This window comes from Tarenaya hassleriana, unplaced genomic scaffold (genome assembly GCF_000463585.1).
Source record: "Tarenaya hassleriana unplaced genomic scaffold, ASM46358v1 Cleome6, whole genome shotgun sequence".
NCBI lineage: Eukaryota > Viridiplantae > Streptophyta > Magnoliopsida > Brassicales > Cleomaceae > Tarenaya > Tarenaya hassleriana.
In genome coordinates this window covers 1,898,994-1,923,144 of record NW_010968505.1, presented here as the reverse complement: position 1 = coordinate 1,923,144, position 24,151 = coordinate 1,898,994, and the positions used below count along the sequence as shown (strand labels likewise).

General features: G+C 37.4%; 4 protein-coding genes across 4 annotated transcripts; 3 read left to right on the top strand and 1 right to left on the bottom strand.

Moving 5' to 3' along the window:
* Positions 1–2,227: 2,227 nt before the first annotated feature.
* Positions 2,228–6,167, bottom strand: LOC104799060 (myrosinase 2-like). The gene is made up of 13 exons (XM_010521372.1): positions 5,951–6,167; positions 5,440–5,500; positions 5,231–5,292; positions 5,027–5,102; positions 4,820–4,897; positions 4,562–4,649; positions 4,208–4,463; positions 3,959–4,074; positions 3,651–3,868; positions 3,505–3,536; positions 3,322–3,421; positions 3,058–3,157; positions 2,228–2,720 (listed from the first exon to the last, which is right to left on the bottom strand). The coding sequence occupies exons 1-13, from the start codon at positions 6,134–6,136 to the stop codon at positions 2,474–2,476; spliced, it is 1,620 nt and encodes a 539-aa protein (XP_010519674.1). The 5' UTR covers positions 6,137–6,167; the 3' UTR covers positions 2,228–2,473.
* A 3,120-nt stretch (positions 6,168–9,287) lies between these two features.
* Positions 9,288–12,688, top strand: LOC104799687 (protein phosphatase 1 regulatory subunit 7-like). The gene is given in 9 exon segments (XM_019200774.1): positions 9,288–9,310; positions 9,407–9,683; positions 9,685–9,762; positions 10,192–10,422; positions 10,646–10,769; positions 10,772–10,791; positions 10,898–11,040; positions 11,120–11,234; positions 12,021–12,688. Coding segments are annotated over 9 exon segments (1,092 nt in total). The 3' UTR covers positions 12,102–12,688.
* A 1,076-nt stretch (positions 12,689–13,764) lies between these two features.
* LOC104799059 (dolichyl-diphosphooligosaccharide--protein glycosyltransferase subunit STT3A-like) lies at positions 13,765–20,570 on the top strand. The gene is made up of 23 exons (XM_010521371.1): positions 13,765–14,060; positions 14,607–14,669; positions 14,786–14,841; positions 14,939–15,010; positions 15,093–15,198; positions 15,282–15,332; positions 15,604–15,699; positions 15,839–15,898; positions 15,985–16,098; positions 16,577–16,663; positions 17,286–17,389; positions 17,522–17,617; positions 17,769–17,889; positions 18,000–18,080; positions 18,187–18,318; positions 18,413–18,649; positions 18,766–18,909; positions 19,068–19,254; positions 19,333–19,430; positions 19,513–19,592; positions 19,675–19,762; positions 19,871–19,960; positions 20,281–20,570. Exons 1-23 carry the CDS (start codon positions 13,938–13,940, stop codon positions 20,335–20,337), a joined length of 2,343 nt encoding a protein of 780 aa, XP_010519673.1. The 5' UTR covers positions 13,765–13,937; the 3' UTR covers positions 20,338–20,570.
* Positions 20,571–20,669: 99 nt separating this feature from the next.
* On the top strand, positions 20,670–23,958 carry LOC104799057 (putative pentatricopeptide repeat-containing protein At1g68930). The gene is made up of 2 exons (XM_010521370.1): positions 20,670–23,509; positions 23,595–23,958. The coding sequence occupies exon 1, from the start codon at positions 21,260–21,262 to the stop codon at positions 23,360–23,362; it is 2,103 nt and encodes a 700-aa protein (XP_010519672.1). The 5' UTR covers positions 20,670–21,259; the 3' UTR covers positions 23,363–23,509; positions 23,595–23,958.
* The last annotated feature ends 193 nt before the right edge of the window (positions 23,959–24,151 follow it).

The window sequence follows — 24,151 nt, the reverse complement described above, 5'->3', positions numbered from 1 at the left end:
GAGCGTGTTTAAGCACGGCTAGGTAGAAATATACCTAGGGTTAAGTCCTCTAGGGTTTCGGTCTCATCCCTCGTGTCATGTTACATCACTCCTAGGGTCGGTTAAGTCTCTTCCGGGTAGGGTCGGTTTTAGACTCTTGTTATATCGTCTTAGGATGATGGAGTTAGGTTGTCTAGCTCGGAGTACCCCGAAAGGGGTATGGTGGAAGGACTAGGGGTCTCGGGCAAACCCGAGAAATCGGGTGCAGGAGTAGGCCAAGGACCAGGTGGAGTGAGTTGTTCCGCGGGTAGATAGGGACACTACAAGAAGGTGTTGTAGGTCCCGGATGACGAGGTAGGGAGAGTCCGAGGTAGAAGGACGTTGACCTCGGAGGAGTAACCGACGGGTAGAGACGGTGTAGGTTGGCGCTAGGACACTCCCTCTCGAGGGGGAGCACGTGCACTCACGTGTCTCTTATTCTCGGTGGAGCATCGTAGATGACTAGGAACGTCTTCACGGGACAAAACCGTGGGACAATTCTAGTTGGCAGGTTAGGGTCCGAGGGTAGAAGTCGTATACCTATAGGTAGTATAGACTTCACGGGGATCCGGGCTAGGTATCTAGCGGGTTTCGGTAGTATGACTCAGGTTAGTCTCGGAAAAGTCGGGATAGACTTAGGAGACGGGTAGACGTCGGGTGTAATCCTCGGGTTAGCTAGCGGGTATAGTCTTGGACTCTACTAGGAGGATTGGTTAGACGGTCTAGGGAGTCATACAACCGAGGGTAGCGTTTGCCGGTCGGGCAACGCGGGATAGGACTACGGTTCGAGTCTTATCGGGGTGAACGTTCTAACACGTTTACCAAGTGTTTCAGGTATAGATGAGCTGATCGGTGACGGGATAAGGCGACGAGGCCACGAGGAGTCATCGACGGGAAGCTTGAGGGCGACATGTGACTAACTCCGCGACATCAGGTAAGTGAGGTAAGTCAGGTAAGTTTGCATTTAAATTCCGACGAAAGTCGAGGGATCGACGAAAGTCGATCGGTGCTGGAAACGGCGAACCACTAGTTTTATTTTTATTTTTTATTTTTCGGTTTCTCTTTCTCCACCAAGGTGGAGATTGTTGGGCCTAAAAGCCCATTTGGTGGAAAAGTTAAACCCTCCACGTGAGGGAGAGGCTTTCCAAAAACGCCACGTTTTGCGTTTTAGGGTTAATACCCTAATGTGTTTTGGCTTTTGGCGAGACACGGTGCTCGAGGTGTGAGAGAGAAAGAGAGGGAGAACGGAGATGGCGAAGGAGAAGGAGGTTTATGCCGACGGAGGAGTTTCTCGGCGTCGCCGGAGCTCGGGATCGAAGGCGGCTCAAGGTAGGTGAGTCGGGATCGGTAAGACGTCGCGTATTCTGTTCTTTCTCGGTTGTTTCTTGAACACATCGTGGGTGAGTCTCCGGTTTTGTGGAGACCACCGTCTTCGGTTGTTTTCGTTCTGTTCTAGTGGATTCGCCGGCACCGTCCGGCCGAGATGTAGGCCCGAGCTTGCTCGGTAACCGAACTCGTTAAAATCTCCGGTCTCTTTCATTCGCGCACGTACGAGAGTCGGAGTGGCCGTGAGATCTCGATACCGACTTCACAGCAAGCAATGCTATGGACTTGCAGCTATGAGGTGATGCAGGCGCAGGCATTAGAGATTGAGATGCAGGTACCGAAGTTTGCTGAGCAGGGGAGAGATTTAAGGTGATGGGATGATCAACATCAGTCTGATTCTGCGGGACTGCCGTTTGAGCAGTGCATGAAGCTTTTTGCTCAACAGGACGAGGATCTGAATTCTGAGAAAGGTCTTTAGATGTTCTTTTGGTCGGACAACTGGAGAACTTATGTCCAAAGTACTCTACATCGTGGAGGGGGCCACGAGAAAGCTACTCTAACGGTGGATACACCACCCGAACAACATGGAACTGACTCTAACATGTGGAATAAGTTTTTAAAACGTTGTATGCCCCATTGAATTCATAAAGTAAAAATCTGTTCTTTTGTATTATGTGAAAATCGGTATTTAAAAAACCGGACAATTTCGAAACTAATTGTTAGATAAGATTTAGGGTTTTTGAATGTTTATATATATCCAAATCAAACTGAAACCTCAGACAGTTCATTTATCATCCGTGTTCTGTGATTCGAGTTTCGTATTTGGTCTCACGAGTAAAATTATATCAAAACATATACGAGAATATTCCACTTATACGTTTCGTAAACCATAATTTTTTTTTTATATTTATCTCTTTAAACAAACACAGCACACTGCATTACATATAGACCGCACACCATAGACGTTACGTTAGAAACAAACTCAGACATTACGACATCACACACGATCTTCTTTTATTTTCCCTCTTTTTTAATTTATATATATATCTCCTACATTATGTATAATAGGAGATGAATAACAAGAAGATCACTCTTAACTTAGCCGATCCTTTTTTTTTTATCTGCGCTGTCACATTTCGGCTACCATCCCACGTTCCTTGGGGAAACGCCTCGAGAGGCCGAGATCCTGAATCTCGGGAGCGATACTTTTCTTCTGGCCCAAGAAATCTCGGAACCATTTTCCCGAATCTTTGAGCATTCTATCCATCGTCTCGAAATTGAAATAGCTCAGCCCGAAACGGTTGGTATAACCGTCGCAGAATTCGTAGTTGTCTTGGAACGACCACGCAAAGTATCCCTTCACTTTGACGCCGCTCCTTTGGGAAAAACAAAGAACCTAAATAAGTGTATTGCAGCAGCAAATATCGACATGTTTATTATATTGCCACTCTTTTGTTTTTGTTTTATAATAAGCATCAAATCTAGTACACATGTCCAGATATTTGCTCAAAATGCATATGAAACCAACAGTTTGATTAAATAACTTCCCTAAATGTAGATATTTTTGCATATCAATCCACATTATCGTGCCTAGCTATACAAACAAACGAGGAACGATACCACATTTATGTAAGTGTATGCATGTGTACGTATGTATGTATGCATGCATGGGTACGTATATTTATGCATGTGTGTGTGTGTGTGAGCACTCACTCGATGGCTGATCGGAGAAAACAAAGATGACTGCAGTGATAGTTGATCCTGTCAGAGTCACGAAGGATTTCCTTGACTGATTCCGCGTGGCTTCGGAACCCTAAATTTTCATTAAAAATATATATAGATGAAAATTACATATATGAGAAAGATTCTCCACAACTGTAATTACGCAAACACGAATCTATATACGTGTATATATTTCGTATCGTATCCTATATATATATATATATAAATGAAACTTCATTCAAAGACGAAACGCACCATTTTCGGTTATATAAATCGTTGGATTATCATATTTATCCCTGAAATACTCGAGAACGTTTAGAATGCCTCTTGGATGGTAGCGAGAGTCTTTTCCAAACTGTAGTATTTCCATCATCAAAGCGAAAAACTTGTTAGACGAAATTCCAAATTGCGTAAACAATGAAATATGAACAAACGTACCAATGGACCTATCGGACCCGATTCATTTTTTACTGCCGAAACAAAACCATTAGAGGAATTAGTACGAGAAGAGAATGATATGATCTATCGATCGAAGAACAAACCGAGAAATTAATTAAACCCGCGATACGTTATAATATACGCACATGATCTTCCTGTTTGCGAGTCGTTCATCACGGTGAGCCTGTGCGGAGGATTTGGCTCGATACTGTAAATATATTCGGTAATGTAATAGTTGATGCCAAGAAAATCATACGATCCCTTCACAAGCAATGCTTCTGTTTCATTGAAAGTTGGTAGACGATCCCCAACAATTTCCCTCATGATCCGTGGGTAACGACCCTTTGTTAAAGGGTCCATAAACCTATACAAACATGTCGACACTCACATTATATATATACATATATATATATATAATCTCTGTTTAATAATTTTGGATGAGAAATGTAATTACCATCCATGGAAGAATTCTTGGGCTCTTTCGGTGGCTTTAAGACTTTCGTCAGTATTATCCCGAGGAATAAACCATCTGGTTATCATTGTAATTCCAATTTGCCCTCCTTGGATTTTCTTCAAAATATTAAAAAAAAACATAAATATAAAATTAGAGGTATATATATATATGTATATATCTACGAAAATGTATACAAGACTTTAGCCAAAACAATTTATGTGTTCATTAAACATTAAACGTCCTGTGAACCTGATATTTGCTCCGGTATAGATCGACCACCGCCGCGTGAGCAAGAAGGAGATTGTGTGCGACGATATAGGGCTCGGTTCCTGAATCTCCGGCGTAACAATTTTCGTTAAGCCAAGATGAACATCGACCAGGTGCATCGGTTCCCGTCGCATAACCCCTTGTCGGGATCGTATAAATTTGATTTATCGTGATCCAGTGCTTCACTCTGTTACCAAATCTCTGGAAGCAGATCTCTGCGTAATCTTTGTAATCCTCTCTGCATATATATATATATATATATGCACATACACATTTCAACCGTGATATATAATATATGGTTAACATAGCTTGTACACACAAAATGGGTCAACTTACATGATCTGGCGATCCAAGAAACCTTCGTACTCATCTTGTAGAGTTTGGGGAAGGTCCCAATGGAAGAGTGTGACAAAAGGTGTAATCCCTGTGATACAAAAACAGTTTATGAGAAGTCATGTAAAATCTCTCTCATTCTCCATGCCTGAATAAATGCATATATATATATATATGTGTGTGTGTGTGTGTGTGTGCATGTATATACGTATAGTAATATATGTGTATATATATATGTAAACAAGTAGTTTACACGTATACCCTTTGCTTCAAGGCTGTCTAAGAGTCTATTGTAGTACGCGATGCCTTCTTCATTAACTCCTCGACTTGCCTTTCCTCCTATAGAAAATGTAAGAGAAGTCGATCGTCAAGACGAAATCTATAAGATTATTATAATATTAAGCTTGTAAATGGATGGATCGAGTGATGAATGGTTATGATTGGAAAATAAAATATAAAAACACGTACTCGGAATTATCCTCGACCATGCGATAGAGAATCTGTAAGCGTTGACTCCAATATCAGCCATTAAATCAACATCTTTCTGCAAATATATATGCGTGCATGTTAGGATTTCTTGTCATACATATATTTTGTACGTGAAAAATAAGGGGACAAGATAAGAAAAGCTAAATATAACTTTTTATAACCAAAACCTAGATTTATAATAACCTGATAATGCCTGTAAGACCCGCATGCAACGTCACCGTTAGCCAGATCCGGTCCTCCTTTTGCTGTTGGATGGATTTTAACAAACCCATCAATATTTTGTATGATATTTTTTACGCCTCGTGTTAAAAAAAATATTAAAATATAGTTGAAGGAAAATAATACAAAATTAGTTTTTATACAATTAATCATAAATACGTATAATGATCGACCTGGGTATCGATGAGTGAAACCATCCCAAATATTAAGTCCTCTACCTTCCGTCCCTTCAATCTGAAACGAAACGAAGAAGTGAAACTAAATACCATCGAATATATATAACATTTTTTTTCTATAGATATCTTAAATCTTTTTTTTATATTATTATTATCCTAACGATTTTATTCTTTCAATACTTTTCGTTTGGATGAGAACATGACTTTCAAGCGTGAAAAAAATCACAAATTTCCGGATATAAATGTAAATGATATGGTCAGGCAACTTCTTGTATATTGCATGGACAGCTCGAGTCCATGCATGGATGAAAATGTTTATGGACAGTCTATATCCAAAATGTCTTTTGGCACACATCATTTGTCAACGTAAAACTTCAATGCATATCTGAAAATAACCACAATAGACAAATATATACATATATATATATATGTTTCATTATAACTTGAGAAATCGACATGCGTATATAATATATATATATGATTTAGGGTTTAAATTAGGGTTTAGAACCTGGTAAGCAGAGGACGCCACGCCGAAGAGGAAGTCAGGTTCGAAGCTCTCTCTGTTGAAAGCATCAGTGTTATTACACGTAAACGGTTCATTGTCTTCACAGGTTCGCTCAGCTTTGTTGCACGAAAATGATCCGAAACGAAGGACAAGAAAAAACAAGGCTAGTGCGAGACTACGAAGAGACATTGCGTGTGTGTTTTTTTGTAATGATCTTTGGTTGTGTGAAATGTTATGAACCAATCTAGGGTTTATATAGGGCCGTAAATATATGTTTCTTTTTTTCTTTTTTTTTAAAGGAAGAGTAAGTGAGAAGACTGTTGTGGTTATTATGCCCGGTTCTGTTTTTGGTCGATTTTTTTTTTTCTGTTATTTATTCTTCTGGAGAAAATGTTTGGTTTTAGATTTAGTTTTCAGGATTTTTTCTTAAGCATTTGTACTCTTTTAACAAATCAATCATAAATCCATCCATCGGCCGATTTTACAAATGGTTTGCTCTAGAATTTTAAAGTATGACTTCCGTTGCAAATTTGTTATAATTTATAATAAAGTACTGGATTGCTTATATGACAAGAATGTTATGTACTGTTGTTGAGTTTGAAGATATAATAACAGTAATATCTGGTCTGAAAGATAATATGTTTTATATATCATGCATGTATATTCATAATACATTCCTTCAAATTAGTATCAAATATTGAAAACAAAATATCTTATGTCACAAAGACGTAATTTGCGGTCAATTTATTTTGCTTTTTTCTAATGATTCCCCCCCTCAATTTCTTATAGATTTAGTTGATTCATAGAAAAAACCAAGAATCCTCGTGCAATTTAATACATTAACGTCAATTAACATCAATATAATTAAGTCTTAACATCGAGAGGGAATAGTTTCCTCTTTGAATGTTGAAAAATATGAAGGGTTTAAGTTATTTGTACAGAGTTTGGATATTAATGTGTTCCTTACTTAGATTGAATTTATATTTTCTTATCATTACAATAGCAATTGGAAGTTTTATTGAGAGAAAGTTATATCGTATATTTAAACTCATCCGGTTATCAATAATGTAACAACGTTTTATTTCGTAAATTTTGACATGGTATCAGATTCTAATTATATTCTAAGGGTTTGAAGTTTTATTAGATTTCACAATTAATTGACATGATAATGAAAAAAATAGAAAACCAATCAAATAATAAACACATTAATATTTAGACTCTATACAAATTGAAACTCTTCATATTTCCCAATAGTGAGCATATGGAGCATATCAAAAAAATCACATTAGGTCACTCCCTCAACTAGAACAATGTTTGTTAAATTATTTAAAAAAAATGTTGTGCATGAATCTAGAGAATTATTGCATGCTTCTTCCTCGAGTTACAATTTGTGAGGGACTGAATACACTAATTAACTCCTTGAAAGAGATGGTCCAAACGGTACAATAATATGAAATATTTGTGCATGGGAAATATCGATCTGTATCTTTTTATAAAGATTATAAGTCTATGAAACGTATGAATCTTTTCGAGAAAATATAACATCATATTATATTTACACATAGTTGATATGCTATAATTTGGTACTCTTGTTTACTAGGCGGTATATAGCTTAGTTTTACAACATCATATTCTAGTGCATAGAAGACTACTAACATCATATCTTATAAAAACTGCTGTAAGTAGATTTCATTTTCGGACAATAAGTTTCGTGTAATCTAGCTAATGAAAACGTTATAATTTGGTACTCTTTACCACATTTTCTTATGGAGATTGATATACTTTCAGATTTTTTATTTTATTTTTTTTTACAATCAATGGTTCAATTTTAGAAATTATATATATATATTTGTTTCGGACCTAAAATATGTACTTTGTCACATCATCTTCTTGAATTATTTTCGGTTATCAAAGTAACTTATGGAGCAACGCCAAATTAACTTAGATGTGCATTATGTTTAAGGAAATTTGGATGATCCAATTGAGAATCGAAGTATCTAATTATCATTTTGGAAAAAGTACGAAAACTATTTTATAGAGAACATTTTGTAATTTTTATTTATTTTGTGGATGAAAATGGAATATAACATAAGTCGTTTTCTATATAATTAGAGTTATGGTATATATATAGGTCACGCTTTATTCGCGAACTGTCTTTACTTGTATGTACATACATACATATATATATATATATATATATATTTCATAATTTCTGAGTATTTCCATTACAAAATTTATTTAACCAAACCGTATATACATTTTCTTTATCGACACAAACATCGAGCAATGTAAAATGTAACATGATGAATATATGTGCATGCTGTTTAGAAAACATCTCATTTCTTAACCTCTACACGCGCAGCATGCCATGCATGCATGAATGAATGAATGAATGTACATGCAGAGACAATTCAACACGTATGAACCAGATGTGAGCTCACCCAAGACAAATGGCATAGACACTTAATTTTCACGCTACTTCATTGCAAAATCGTTAAAATCCGTTATCATTCATATAGGTTTTTTAGAACAATTTTCAACAATTTTATGGACAACTCTAAATTAATCTTAAGTCTAGTCCTCCGACATTCACATAATTTCCTTGCGATCGTATTATTTACAAATCTATAATAGGGTTATATATAAATATGTATGTATGTATGTGAATCAGGGCCGCCTTTTAGCAGGTGCAACCGGTGTCTTTGAACAGAGCCCCATTAATTTGGAGGCCCCACTTTTTAAAAAATAATTATTATAATTAATTATAAAATAATTATAAAAATAAAATATCTCTTATAATTTAACATTAAATTTTGTGAAATCATTATTCTAATAATTTTTTTAGGTATAATTACAGTATATAATTATTATAGAATAAATAAATAAATATACTATAAAAATTAATTAGATTATAAAATTTACTTTTTCTTGTTTATTATTAATACAAATTCAATATTAAGTTGAATTTTTAAATTGATTTCACAATTCCTATATTTTAATAAGAAATTAATCATTTTATTTTAAAAATTGAAAATAGTTTGTACTTATGAAACTTAATTTATGGATTTCCTTTATATAAATTAATATTATTATCATTAATACATAAAAACATTATAAAATTCATTGATGATAATTACATATTTTTTTTTGAAATTAATAATTTTTCGAAATCATTAAATAATTTTATTATTAATTTTTATTATATAAATTTATATTTTTATTATTAAATACTTTTAATAATAATATTTTTATTATATAAATTTATAATTTTTATTAATTAATTTTTATAAAATGTACAGACCCATAAAACTTTGAGACGGGCCTGATGTGAATGACCACGATGGATTTGATTTTCCATTTTGGGTTACAATTTCAAGGTTAAAATTCATCCGTTCCGTTGGGCCAACAAATTTAAAGGCCCAATAACTTTTCATGTAACAAAATACGATGCCGTTTCAGTGGCACAAACTTCCGTTCGAACCATTGTCGTCGTCGCGAAACCGGCATATTTTGTTTCAGCAACACCCCCCAGCCGTCGCCGGCGGCGGACGGCAACCCCGAGGAACAATCGGCGGCCGCTTTCGATGATTCTGGAAATGTTCTTGATCTCACCAGTTTTCATCTCCACAGTCTCGAGGCTGTCGATTTGCCGAGAACTCTGACGGAATTGGACCTAACGGCTAATCGTTTTTCGGGCTTGGACCCGAGGATCGCGAAGCTATCTAGCCTTAAGAGCTCTCTCTCTCCGGCAGAATCTTGTCGACGATGCCACTGTCGAGCTGCTTTCTCGCTGGGACGCCTTGTCCGGCCTCGAGGTGATGATTCTATTTCTCGTCATCTTGTCTTCTAGATGTTTGATTGTCTTTTTATATTCCCGAGGAACTGTATCTGGGGAGAGTTGGAATTGTCTGAATGTTCAGTTACGGGTGAAAATTACTCGATATGGTATCTTCTGTTTGGTTCAATGTGTATGTCCGATGTGCTTCTTGCATTGGAAAGTTGTCGGCCGGTAGAACATTTCTTGTAGTCTACTTGTTTTCTGTAAGAATAAAAAACACTTGATCTTAGGATCTTCACTATGTCACTTTTGGGTAGACAACTAGACATGTGTGGCAAAGAAGATTTTCCTGTTTTCTGGATTCAACTTTCATCGAGCAAGTGATTTTTTTTCGTTTTGTGGATCATGATGAGTTAGAACTCCTGAGATTTTACTGTTGAATATTTAGGAAGGTTTCGTTTTGCAGGAGTTGATTCTCAGGGATAACAAGCTCACAAAAGTGCCCGATATCAGCATATTCACGATGCTTTTGGTTTTTGACATATCTTTCAATGAAATCCCTTCATTGGAAGGATTAGCAAAGGCCTCTAGCACCTTGAAGGAGGTCTCTGTGTCGAAAAACGAAGTTACCAAGATGATCGAGATTGAACACTTACACAACTTGCAAATTCTTGAACTGGGCTCTAATAGATTGCGGGTTAGTTCCTTTGATCTGTCTAGTTGGTTTATAGTGGGTGGGTATGACGAAATTAATAAAAATTATGCGATTAATGTGCAGAAAAGTTTTGATTGGAGCGTTAATATGAAATGGCTAACTTGCGAAAATTATTTTGTTGGAGTAAAGCTTGGATCATGTGTAAGTAGGATGCTTGATATGAATGTGAACTGTCCATGTCGTAATTAGAATTTTTGAGTTTCAGGTAATGGAAAATTTGGAGAACTTAACAAAGTTAGAAGAACTGTGGCTTGGAAGAAACCGTATCAAAGTTGTAAACCTATGTGGGCTTAATTGTATCAAGAAAATAAGCTTGCAGAGCAATGGATTGATTCGATGAGAGGGTTTGAGGTATGCATAATTTAGATTTTTATTATATAATCTTGATGCAGACACGTAATACATTTCCCTGCATTAACATTGTTAAATTTGTCCGCATGAACAAATATCGCCCCAGGATTGTGTTGCTCTGGAAGAGTTATATTTGAGCCATAATGGTATCTCAAAAATGGAAGGTTTGAATAGATTGGTTAACCCCCATGTACTAGATGTCTCCAACAACAATCTCACATCAGTTGATGATATTCATAACCTAATAAAGTACTCGTCCTCCTTGCTTCAGTCCATTTTTCATGTATTTGGTGATTAATTTCGCATCCTGAAATCGGTTTATCTGTAGGTTGGAAGATTTATGGCTTAATGACAACGAGACAGAGTCTCTTGAAGGCCTTGCAGATGTTGTTGCAGGGTCAAAAGAGAAGCTTACCACTATCTACCTCGAAAATAACCCATGTGTAAGTTTAACAATTATAATCCTATCACTCGATTATTTTCCATTCTTACAAGCTTGTAGGTTAGAGCACTGCGGTGTTGAATAGTGTATAGGTTATGTGCACGGACAAGGAATATATACGCATTAGTAGTTCTAGATATGGCAAGTCCTGTAAAATGCCGTATCCTTAAGGCAAGCATGTAACCCAGATGAATCACTTGGTTGGCATTTGACTGACACCTTTGAATGGATTGGTAATAGTAAGATCTGTAAAGGGGTATGTTTCTAATGCATTGAGGAACACTCCTACATCGATTAAGTAACAGTTTGATGCCTTGTTAGGTTATATGTGCTTTCCGGTGGTGATGAGTTCTATGGGGCACGTAAGGGACAGTTTATGATAGGGAATAATTTAGGGGACTGATGAGCATATTATCAAATCAGTGATGGATTAAGTCTTTTAGGCGAGTGGGCTTCATTTGAGTTCTTGATTGATATTTCTGATTCTGCTATTATTAGTTACTGGGTATAAGTAGGGGAATAAAAAGGTTGTAGGATCATCCCTTAGGGATTTGCATAGATATAGCCAAGGACAATGGACTTTGCCTCGTTGGAGGGTACTCTTCGATACTATTGTTATCTTTTCTTAGTTCAAATATAAAGTTATGCCTTATCGTTATTATGGAGGATAACAATGATGTTTTGAAAGAAATGCACTCACTTTTACTTAAGCATCACCACTAGGATCCCGATACAGAAACAGCACATTTTTTCAGAGAATTTATTATGTTATCGCTCTTTTTTTCAGGCCAAGTCCACGGATTATGTCGCTACTGTCAGAGAAATATTCCCGAACGCGCAGCAAATCGATTCTAACATATTTGATTAGAGGAAGATTCATCGTTCCATGTTTTCTGTATGCGCAATCTTCTTCACCAGAAGTATCCGCCTCCAAAGGACTTTCCTCTGCACGGTTTTTGTCGCTTCCTCGTGCATTGAGTCCTGACAAATCGATCAGGTAAAACCCAGATGGCTCAAGAACGCTGTGTGTCATTACTGTTTCTACCTGTGTCATAGAACAACACACACACACACACACACATATTCTCTTCTTCACCATTTGTCCTAATTGTAGAATAGTTTTCCCTGAGCTCTAATTCTAGGTTTGTTCTTTATTAAAGCCTCTGGAGATTATATTTGTTTTGTTCCATTTTCAAGCCTTAAAAAAACAGCTCCTTATAATATGTAATGAGAATAAAGCCTCTGGAGATTATATTTGTTTTGTTCCATTTTCAAGCCTTAAAAAAACAGCTCCTTATAATATGTAATGAGAATAAAGCCTCTGGAGATTATATTTGTTTTGTTCCATTTTCAAGCCTTAAAAAAACAGCTCCTTATAATATGTAATGAGAATCTCTGTGAACACAGCTTTAGAACAGTTGAAGTGCTTTGTCTCAGAAGAGGTTTTTTCCAACTATATTTCGTCTTCGTCTCACTCTGTCGGAAGATTTTGTGGTCTATCTTCCTATATACACGTATACATATGTGCAATTGTGTGTGTACGTTATTAATAAAAAATGAATTTTTTTAGATATTTTATGTTACTTCCGTATTTAGTATCATAACATATTATTGAAAATATAATACAACGTGACATTAGTTATCACGTCATTAATAATATGTTGAAATAATAATAAGACGGGATAATTAATGATATTTTATTCTTGAAGAGCGAAATTAGAGTTTGGTCTCTTATTCACTGAATAAACGTCTTTTTTTTTTCGGAACCGATTATTGCAGTAGATAGAAAACATACGACAAAAAGAGAAAATCATAGAAAGAGTGAGGATTTTTTTATCAAAAAATTATCATTTCTTTTCAAAGGGTAGTTTTAGTATTTTAAAATAATTTGTAAAGTTATCTTCTTTTTTATAAAAATAAAAATAAAATTAAACTTTGTTGTGACACTCTTAGCAAGAGCCCAAAAATGTAAGTTGGTAGATAATTATAGAAGAAATACGTGAATCACATTATCACTGTGATCACTAAACTTCGACAATCATTATGAGAGTTAGAGCTGGGCGTTTCGGTTCGGTTCTTCGGAACCGGATCGAACCGAACCGTTAAAACGATATTTTTCCTGACTCGAAATCGCTGTTATTTCCCGAACGGTACCATTTTTAGAGAACCGAATTTTTTCCGAACCGAACCGAACTTTAAAAATCCCGGAAAACCGAATATTTTTAAAAGAAATCTAACATTTTTTTAATAAAACTCGGAACCGAACCGGATCGATACCAAAACCGAACCGAACCGAATACAATAAAAAAACCGATTGGTATCTATTTTTATAAAACCAAAAGAACCGAACCGATCCGTTCCATCTCGAACTCGAACCGTTCCGCGAAACGCCCATGCTAATGAGAATGTTGAGGCCGGGTCTGTCATGGTAACCTAACGAATAGGACGTTGACACGTGTCATATCCACGTATTTCGTCAACATCGGACCAAAAACAATCTCAAGGGTAAAACTGTAATTCGCAGAAGGAGCGAGCGACTCCGATTTGCATCCAGTGAGAGTCTTGTGTCTCCTCTCTCCCCCGGCGTGGAAAAACCTCTAGTTCGACTCCGACGAACTGAAGTCCTCTCTCTCTCTCTATCTCTCTCTCTCTCTCTCTCTCTCTCTCTCTCTCTGATCGGGAGAGTTCGATTTCACCGGAGAAAATGGCGGCTCCGGAGAGCCAACAACGGACGGCGACGTCGTTGAGGCACGCGTTCGGGAACGTTTTGTCATTCGTGATCCTCGTGCTCATTGGTGTCCTCGCTTTCTCGATCCGGCTTTTCTCTGTGAGATCATCGATATCACTTCCTCGTTTGAGTTTTTCTGGATCCGATCTCGTGTATTGGAAATTGGTTGTTGAATCTTTCCCGAATCAGATAGTGTTTGTGTGAACGGAGCTGATTGCGTTGTCATTTTGTGTTGCATCAGATGCCATTTGGTGGAGACGTTGACTTTGATTTTACATCTGATTCATGTTGAATTTGAGCTGAGAGTCTAGAATAACTGCATTGCTTGAAATTTTCGGGAATTTGTCCTTTTTCTTGACGACTGCGGTCTTCCAAATATCAAAGAAGAGAAATTAGAAGAATGTTTGAGTGTTTCATTTCCATTGTATACTCTATGGTTAGCTAAGCTTGCAGCTAAGGAAAATGGAAGAAATCAGTATAGTTCTGTAATAATTTTGACTCTTTTCCTCTGGTTGTATTCTGGAAGGATGGTGTTATTTCTTGTGTGGTTTTAGCATCAACATTCACTCTTTGATGGATTTACCATTATGGTGTTAATTCTTATGCGCTTTTAGCAATCTCATATACTCTTTGATTGGTTTGCAGGTCATAAAGTATGAAAGTGTGATTCATGAGTTTGATCCTTACTTCAATTATAGAGTCACACAGGTTGCTTCTCTGTTCCTCTCCCTTAAAACGTATATTCTACTTTTTTGCTCAGAGTAACGTATTATTTTACCGTGTAGTCGGCCTATGTAATCTGTGGTATGTGTTCTTTGTTTCAGTTTTTATCAAAGAATGGGATATACGAGTTCTGGAATTGGTTTGATGATCGAACATGGTAATTTGTTGGTTCAAAGTTAGATTTCTCAGAACTATTGATTGTTATGTTTTGAAGCTTGCTTCATATTTTGTTTTCTCATTTAATTTCACTCAAGGTATCCTCTTGGCCGTGTGATTGGAGGAACTGTTTACCCTGGATTGACATTGACCGCTGGAACCATCTGGTGGTAAGTGTAGTTTAGATGTAATTTTCTTATATCATGTACTTCAGTATGAGTTAGTTTTAACAAGCGAATTCCTTTTTCACAGGGTCTTGAATTCTTTAAACATTCCTCTCTCAGTGGAGACCGTTTGCGTCTTCACTGCACCTATATTTTCGGCATTCGCTTCTTGGGCAACTTACCTTTTGACCAAGGTTTGTGTCTAGCGTCTAAAGTGATATCCCTATTAGATTCTGGAACCATGTATTTTAACTATCTTCATTTCCATCACTAACAGGAGGTTAAGGGTCCCGGTGCAGGACTGACAGCAGCAGTTCTCTTGGCTATGGTAATTTATTCAATGAGTCTATGTAAAGTTTCTTCTTTAAGTGGCCTTTACAGAAACCTCTGAACGGCAGGCATTCAGACCTTAGAACATCATGGCTTATATCATTTCTTAGATGTGATATACTTAACTTTGCTGTTCTGTACATATAGTATCAAATGGAATCAGCATGCTCATGTTGTACCCATGCATGTTTTTGATAGAATTTTCCCCAGAAGTCTGTAGATGTTCATGCTTTAGAATGCAATTTTTTACTTAATGCTTATTTTTGCAGGTTCCCTCATATATATCCAGATCTGTAGCTGGAAGCTATGACAATGAAGCGGTGGCTATATTTGCTTTGATCTTCACTTTCTATCTCTATATAAAGGTTTTTACCCTGTTGCACGTATAGTTGTTTGTTTCAGAATTTGCAAAACGAACGTTTAAGCTTTCTTAAGCGAGCAGCATTACCTATACCTGTTGAATATTTTTCTGTTTTAGTGATCCTTACTATATACCATGTGCAGACACTAAATACTGGATCCCTGTTTTATGCCACCTTGAATGCCTTGGCATACTTTTACATGGTAGGACTTGGATAATTTCTGTCTTTTCCTTCTCTTTCTCCTTTTTATTATATTTCCACTCGGTTTTCAGATATTTAATCTTTTAGGTATGTTCTTGGGGAGGCTACACTTTCATCATCAATCTGATACCAATGCATGCACTTTTATGCATTGTGACGGGTCGCTACTCTCCTCGACTGTACATTGCTTATGCTCCTTTGGTAAGGATCTTCTGCCTTTTTCTGAGAGCAGATTACTTGTGGAGTAGTTCTTTTTGTCGCTTGTTTAAGATGCTGAAACTACTCCTTATGCTTTTGAGAGGGTATATGTTAGTTCTCTAATCAAGCAGGGTAGCTGATTGTTTATTATCATGCAACTGTTTTGTAAACGTCTCTCTTGACTCTACACTGAACTAAGGAATCATAAGCCATGGATGTTGAGGAATTCGAGAAAAAAAATGTGATTTATGGCATGAAATTCCACGGCCTTTCTACCGGAATATTTTATTCCAGAAGCTCTCAGCGATTCATATGGTTCTCCCAAACAGAAATAACCTCATAGTAATATTACAATTCGAGAAAAAAATGTGCGTACGTATTTGTTTCTTTCATAACACACTGTCTTTTTTTATTTCATGTTTCCATATATTACTTATGGTACTGAACATTTCTGAAATTGCAAAATTCTATATGCATACAGGTTGTACTGGGGACACTGTTAGCTGCATTGGTACCTGTTGTAGGATTCAATGCAGTCATGACCTCCGAACATTTTGCCTCATTTTTGGTGAGCCTTTTTTTAGTTTGTTACTTTGGTCTCTTCATTTTAACAGTAGCTGGGAAGGATGTCTGCATTTATTGATTGTAGATTCTCTCTGTCTAAAGTTTACCAGTTAATGCTTAGCCTTTCAAGTATTTTTTATGTAGGATTTTGAATAATTTATACATATAGAGTTCCAAAAGCTAGTTGCATGAGGACTTTGAATTTCTAAGGTGTGTAAGCTATATGAATCTCTAAGATTCCAGCAACGTACGAGTAGATTGTAAAATCTCTTCCTGCTTTTGGACTGGTTAAGCCTGAGATAATGTTCCCTGTTTAGCTAAGAACCTTCCAGCTGTAGTGAAGATGCATGTTTAGGTAGTGACATTATAAAATAAAGTTCTCAAGGATTTCATGGTTGCGTCATGCTCATTTAACTGCATGAAAGTAGCAATGTCAGGACTATCTTCCTTTTTATTTTGTAGCAAGATCTTGAAAACTAAGATCATTGAGATGGTTATGTGTGGTTTTTGCTCTATGTTTGTTTGTTCAAGTTTATGGTTTTGGTTGCTTCTACTGCCAGTTGTGCAACTCAACAACGCTTGATATACCATGATTTACGCCTATATTGTGTGTGTAATCTGTGCAGGTCTTCATTATCATCCATATTGTAGCTCTTGTATACTATATCAAAGGCATCCTATCTCCCAAAATGTTCAAAGTTGCCGTGACACTTGTTGTGACAATTGGCCTGTAAGCAATCTAATACTGTGTTCCTTCACATATCCATGATAGTTACATATTCTGCTTTGATGAAATCTAGTGGAATGTGATAATTGTTTGTCATGGGATGAGAAACCTACCTCTGTTCCTTGGTTGCTTCAGGGTCGTGTGTTTCATAGTTATGGCAGTTCTTATAGCGCTGGTGGCTTCAAGTCCAACAAAGGGATGGAGTGGTAGAAGTTTGAGTCTTCTTGACCCGTGAGTATTATATTGTGCTGATCTTCTTTCAAAATTTTATTTTCGTTCTCAAATATTTGGTTGATTATTGTCCTCATTAGAGGATATCCTTCTCTTTTCACTGGCAACTCCTCTGATATTGTTTTCTGCTTCTTTATTCTCATGCTGACAGAACTTATGCGAGCAAATATATACCAATTATTGCAAGTGTCAGTGAACATCAACCTCCAACCTGGCCATCCTATTTTATGGATATCAATGTCTTGGCATTCTTGGTTCCTGCTGGAATTATTGTGAGTTGAAAACTTCACCACGGTTACAGATTGAAGCTGTATAACGTTTATTGGTATATCTTTATATTTTGTGTTGATTATTCTCTTTTTTTTTGTGTGTTTGTTTGTAGGCTTGCTTTTCGCCTCTTTCTGATGCCAGCTCTTTTGCGGTCCTCTATATCGTTACATCTGTCTATTTCTCTGGAGTAATGGTGAGAAAGCGTGTCTACCAGTACCACTCTCAGTTAATTTCTTCTTGATTCCTTACTTAACCTCGACTTTCAACCTGGTTCCTCCTTTTTTTTCCTGATCTTTTAGGTTCGCCTTATGCTTGTGCTTGCTCCAGCTGCTTGCATCATGTCTGGGATTGCTCTCTCTCAAGCTTTTGATGTTTTCACTGGATCTATTAAATTCCAGTTAGTTGGAAAATTTTCTGGTCCCAATGAGGATGTAAGAGTACTTCTTGCTCCTTTTTATTGTCTGTTCTGTGTCTGCTTTATTTACCAATGTTTACTAAAATTGGTTAAATGTTTTGGCTGCTAAGGCAGGGGATAGCTCTCCTACGAACAATGCACCAAAAGATGATGCTTCTGCTTCTAAGGTTGACAAAAGCGAAGAAATGGAAAAAGAGCGGCCCTCGAAGAAGGGCAAGAAGAAAGAGAAAGAGTCTATTGCAAAACCTTTTGTTAAGCCCAAAACTGTGAAGAAGCTTCTTACTTTACCCCTTGAAGTATCCGTAGTTGCCCTTCTGCTCCTTATAATGCTGGGTGCTTTCTATGTGGTATGCAGGATTTTTCATCCTACTCGATCGTGTTTTTGAAAGTTTGCTTAGGGGCATATGATTGGCATGTTATGCCATTCACGACATTTATTTTCAACTCGTTATCTTGCGTGCAGATTCATTGTGTTTGGGCAGCAGCGGAAGCATATTCAGCTCCGTCAATAGTTTTGACATCTCATACTCGTGATGGCCTACACGTTTTTGATGATTTCAGAGAGGCTTATGCATGGTTAAGCCATAACACTGATGTGGATGATAAGGTAAGCTTTTGTACAAACTAAATCTCCTTGATCTTGGATTATGCAAACTACGATAACATCTGAGTCTCATGAATGCAACTTTGTGCTAATCGAATAAACAACCATTTGGTAAATAGAGTTGCGAGAATAATTGATATTTGCAAAACATTTTCATGTAGGTGGCATCATGGTGGGACTATGGTTACCAGACAACAGCTATGGCTAATCGAACTGTTATCGTGGACAATAACACGTGGAACAATACTCACATTGCAACTGTTGGCACAGCCATGTCATCTCCGGAAAAGGCAGCTTGGGAGATTTTCAACTCCTTGGATGTGAAATACGTTCTTGTCGTCTTTGGAGGTTTGTGTGATTCATCATGCCACGTGTTGTGCCATATATTTAGAAAATACTTTTCCCATTGGACAATCTTTTCTTCAGGTCTTATTGGTTACCCTAGCGATGATATAAATAAGTTTCTGTGGATGGTTCGTATTGGAGGTGGTGTCTTCCCTCACATAAGGGAACCTGATTACCTGGTACTTCTCTTTCCTATTAATTTCTTATAGCAACAAGTCATCATGAGTCTGAGTTTGGCTAATATTTATTCTATTTCTGAAGAGAGATGGCCAATACCGGATCGATTCAGAGGCCACCCCAACAATGTTGAACTGTCTCATGTACAAGCTCTGTTACTACAGGTGGGATTTTCTCTTGTAAACACATTGTCCTATTTGTGATTCAGTTTCTTCTATGTGGCTTGATCGGATTGTTGTCCCACAGGTTTGTAGAGACAGATGGCAAGGGTTTTGATCGAGTTAGGCGGACAGAAATCGGGAAGAAGTATTTCAAGCTAACACATTTCGAAGAGGTGAGATACATTCTTTACTTCATCATTTGGGCAGCTAGGTCAGTTTTAAGCGCCGATACATTGGCTATCTGGTAAATATGTCTTATTGGGTTTATCATTCATGATCAGGCTTTCACAAGCCACCATTGGATGGTTAGGATATACAAGCTGAAACCCGCAAAGAACAGGATTCGTGGGAAGGCAAAGAAGTCAAAATCGGTAAGAAAATCTCATGGCTAGAATCTCCTACTTAATTTCCATTCCTCGTTACTGAAGCCTATCTAACCCTTTTATTTATCTGTAAGAACTTTGAAATCCCACCTGTCGTAAACCTGTATCAATAGTTTCTAAATTCGCAAACAGCTGTATGAACATTGGTCTAATACGTAGGCGAAATGGAAATAAATTCCGGTACCAACAAATCAAAGTCTAATATAGGAATAACAGAGGGATGGTATTCTTCTGAAAGTGTACAACACAAAAATATTTTAGATATATGTGCGATGTTTTAACGTCTCTTTTGTTCCCGTGCTAACCAGAAAACAAGTTCAGGAACGAGTTCGATGAGATCTACGAAGAAGAACCCGTGGAACTAGAAAACCAGGAATCCACAAACGTAGGGCTGATGTTTGATGATGGTGATGTAGGTGAGTTAGTTATGTAACTCTTTTTAATATTTATCTCTCCATATAGAAGCGAGAGCAGATACCTCGGAGGCAACTCTTCTCGCGTTGGATTTTGATGGAAACTTTTTTAGTTACTTTTGAGAAGGTATTATTATCTAAGAAATTTTTTTTCATAAGAAATAACTGTTGGTTCAATTTTTAAATTTTTTTCCATTTCACAAACCGTAATGCTTATATCTCTACTTGGGAAAGCTTGGTTCTGGTTCTGATATTGAAGAGAAGAGAGAGGGTGAAAATTGCGTCGCCTCATCACAATCCACAATCTTGATATGTGGCCGAGCTTGAAGATGTGAACTTTGGGGGTTTTGAAGAATCCGGAGACAAATTTTGAATCGGCGGAATCGAATTATATCCCGAACGCAAAATGATAACTCTTGCGCCAATACTTTTGGAATAGAGCGTTATGTGATCTTCCCGTTCATTGATTGATTCTATGGTTTTCGTCAACGATGGACTTTTCTTTCATGTTTGTGAAATCGCACTGTTTAAAAGTTTAGGACGGAGCACGGGTATCCTTGATTTTGGGGGATTCTTGCGAATCCAAGTCTTTCGGATTCTAGATTTCGGAATCCATCGTTGGAATCCATGTGTATATATGCCTTTTTTTTTTTTATATTGAGGATGCCAATGTTACAATTTATGAATTGTAGTTTCCGAGTGCATAATAATATCTAGTAAAGGAAATAACTGTTATCCATCCTTTGAAAATTTTATTTGACAAAACATGATAAATTCATGTTGCTCCCATTTTCTTTTTTCCACTATGTCACCTCCATCTCTCTTGTTTTGACATTTCAAAAATATTTCAACGTTTATTTTTTGGAAAAACAAAATGAGAGGGAAAATTCATCATCTCCGACACTCCATAGCTTCTTCTCTCAACTCCATAACCAGACACAACGAGGAAGCAACCTACACGCGCCTTGTCCTCGACTGCGTGAGAGCCAACGATGCCCATGAAGCCAAACGCCTCCAATCCCACATCGAATCTACCTCCTTCGAACCCTCTGGTACCTTCCTCTTCAATCGTCTTCTCCACATCTATGCCAAATCCGGACTAGTTTCTTATGCCCGTGACCTGTTCGACAAAATGCCTGTACGAGATGTTATCTCTTGGAATGCTTTGCTTGCTGCTTACGCTAGAGCGGGTTCCGTGGATAAATTGAAGGAGGTGTTCGATGCAATGCCTGTTCGGGATTCAGTTTCGTATAATACGGTGGTTTCGGGGTTTTCGGGAAACGGGTTTTACATAGAGGCGTTGGAGGTTTTTTTGAGGATGCAGAGGGATGGATTTGAGCCTACGGTTTATAGTTATGTGAATGGCTTGACCGCTTGTTCGAAGTTGTCGGATTTGAGGCACGGGAGGGAGATTCATGCTCACATTCTTGTGAGAAATCTTGTTGGTGGTAATGCTTTTGTTTTGAATGCTCTCACTGATATGTACGCAAAATGTGGGGAAGTTGATACCGCCAGATGGTTGTTTGATCGGATGGTTAAGAGGACATTGGTATCCTGGAATTTGATGATTTCGGGGTACTTATCAAATGGGCAGCCTGAAAAATGCATTGATTTGTTCAACAAAATGCGGGATTCGGGATTGGAGCCTGATGAATTTACACTCTCAGATGTTCTTGGCGCTTATATCGATATAAGGGATTTAGGCAAAGCTAGGAATATTTTCCGCATGTTTAAGGCAAAAGACAAGGTTTGTTGGACAACGATGATCAAAGGTTACAACCAAAACGGTATGGAAGAAGAAGCCTTAGCCATGTTTCGGGAAATGTTACTGGAAGGTGTTAAGCCAGATAGTTTTACTATTTCTAGTGTAGTTGCCTCCTGCGCAAACATGGCTTCACTACATCAAGGGCAGGTTCTGCATGCGAAATCTGCTGCAACTGGTGTTGACACAAATTTGTTGGTTTCAAGCTCCCTTGTTAATATGTATAGCAAATGTGGAGTGACAAAGGATGCTTGGAACGTTTTCCTTTCTTTGTCAGTCAAGAATATCGTATCTTGGAACTCCATGATTGGAGGATATGCCCAAAATGGCGAAGATCTGAAGGCTCTGTCTTTATTTGAAGAAATGCTTCGGGAAAACCTGAAACCAGATAATGTTACGTTCGTAAGTTTGCTATCTGCATGTAATCACGCCGGCCTGGTTGAGAAGGGTGAGAGCTACTTCAATTCAATGAGCGGAACATATGGGCTGAAGCCAAATTTGGATCACTATGCTTGTATGATTGGTATATTTGGTCATTCAGGTAACGTAAAGAAGGCAATTGATCTCATCAATGATATGCCTTATTCGCCAAACTCGTTGATTTGGTCGACCCTTTTATCCGTTTGTGCAAAGAAAGGTGATATCGAACATGGGGAAACAGCTGCTAAGAACCTTTTCGAGTTAGAACCATCAAATGCTGGACCTTACATTGTGCTATCTAATATGTATGCAAAGGCTGGGAGATGGGAAGATGTTGCATCGGTAAGATCTCTCATGAAAGCCAAGAATGTCAAGAAATCCGCTGCTTATAGTTGGGTGGAGATTGATGAAAAGCTCATCAAATTTGTCTCGGGCGATCGGACACATCCCGGAACAGAATCAATCTACAAAGAACTGGAAAAGCTGATAGAAAGGCTCCAAGAAGAAGCAAATTTCACACCCAACACAAACTTTGTTTTGCACAATGTGGTGGAGGAGGAAAAGGTCGAATCTATCTGTTACCACAGCGAGAAACTCGCCCTTGCGTTTTGGTTGATGAAGAAACCTAATAGTATGATACCAATAAGGATCACAAAGAACATCAGGGTTTGTCCCGACTGTCACGCCTTCATGAAGTGTGCATCAAAGGTTGTCGGAAGGCAAATAACTTTAAGAGATTCACACAGATTTCACCATTTCGTCGGAGGTGTTTGTTCATGCAAAGACTACTGGTAGGTTTCAATCATTTGTAGCATCAGCAGCAGCTGAGTCCTTCTCGAGAGAATTGGGATATCGAAACCTTTCAAAGGGCACACTCTCTGCTGAGAAACCGGAATCAGTGTGAAAGGGTTTCGATAAAAAAGACTGTTGCTTCTGTGACAGGTACAAATAGCTTCTGAGAAGATCTAAAACCCTTCATTTCTTAACTGAGTGCATTATTTGGAATCATAAGATTATTTCTTCTCAGGTTCAATGTGATGCAGAATCATTTCACTTCGATGGAGAGGGAACCTCGGAACGTTAATAAGATACTCGGCTGCTGGATTAACACGGGGTTTGTCGCTGCATCTACTCATACCGAAGAGATTTGAGACTTGTCTTCTGGAGAAGTATTGCTTTTGGGGGGGTGAATAGCAGAAGGGAAAAGCAATGAGAAGGCAACAAGAAACGAAATCCAAATTTTGTGGGGGAAAAATGAGAAGGGAGAGTTTTGAATATGGATAACTTTGGAATCATAAGCTATTTGTCAATGTTTCCTTTTAATTTTGGATTATAACTTCTATTCCATTTTTTTTAAAATTAAAATTAGAAATCCGATAGTTTGTAAGCTTTTAAACGTTCTAAGATATTAAATTTTACTGAAGTTTAGATTTTTTTTTATAATTTCTATTTATTATTTATACTGTTGAAAACTATTTAAAATTCGGAAATTTATAAATGTTCAGAACACCAATTTGAAAAATATAAACATAGTTTCCAGTTAAAAAAACTAAATTACTGAAATTCTAAAATTATTAGTGATGT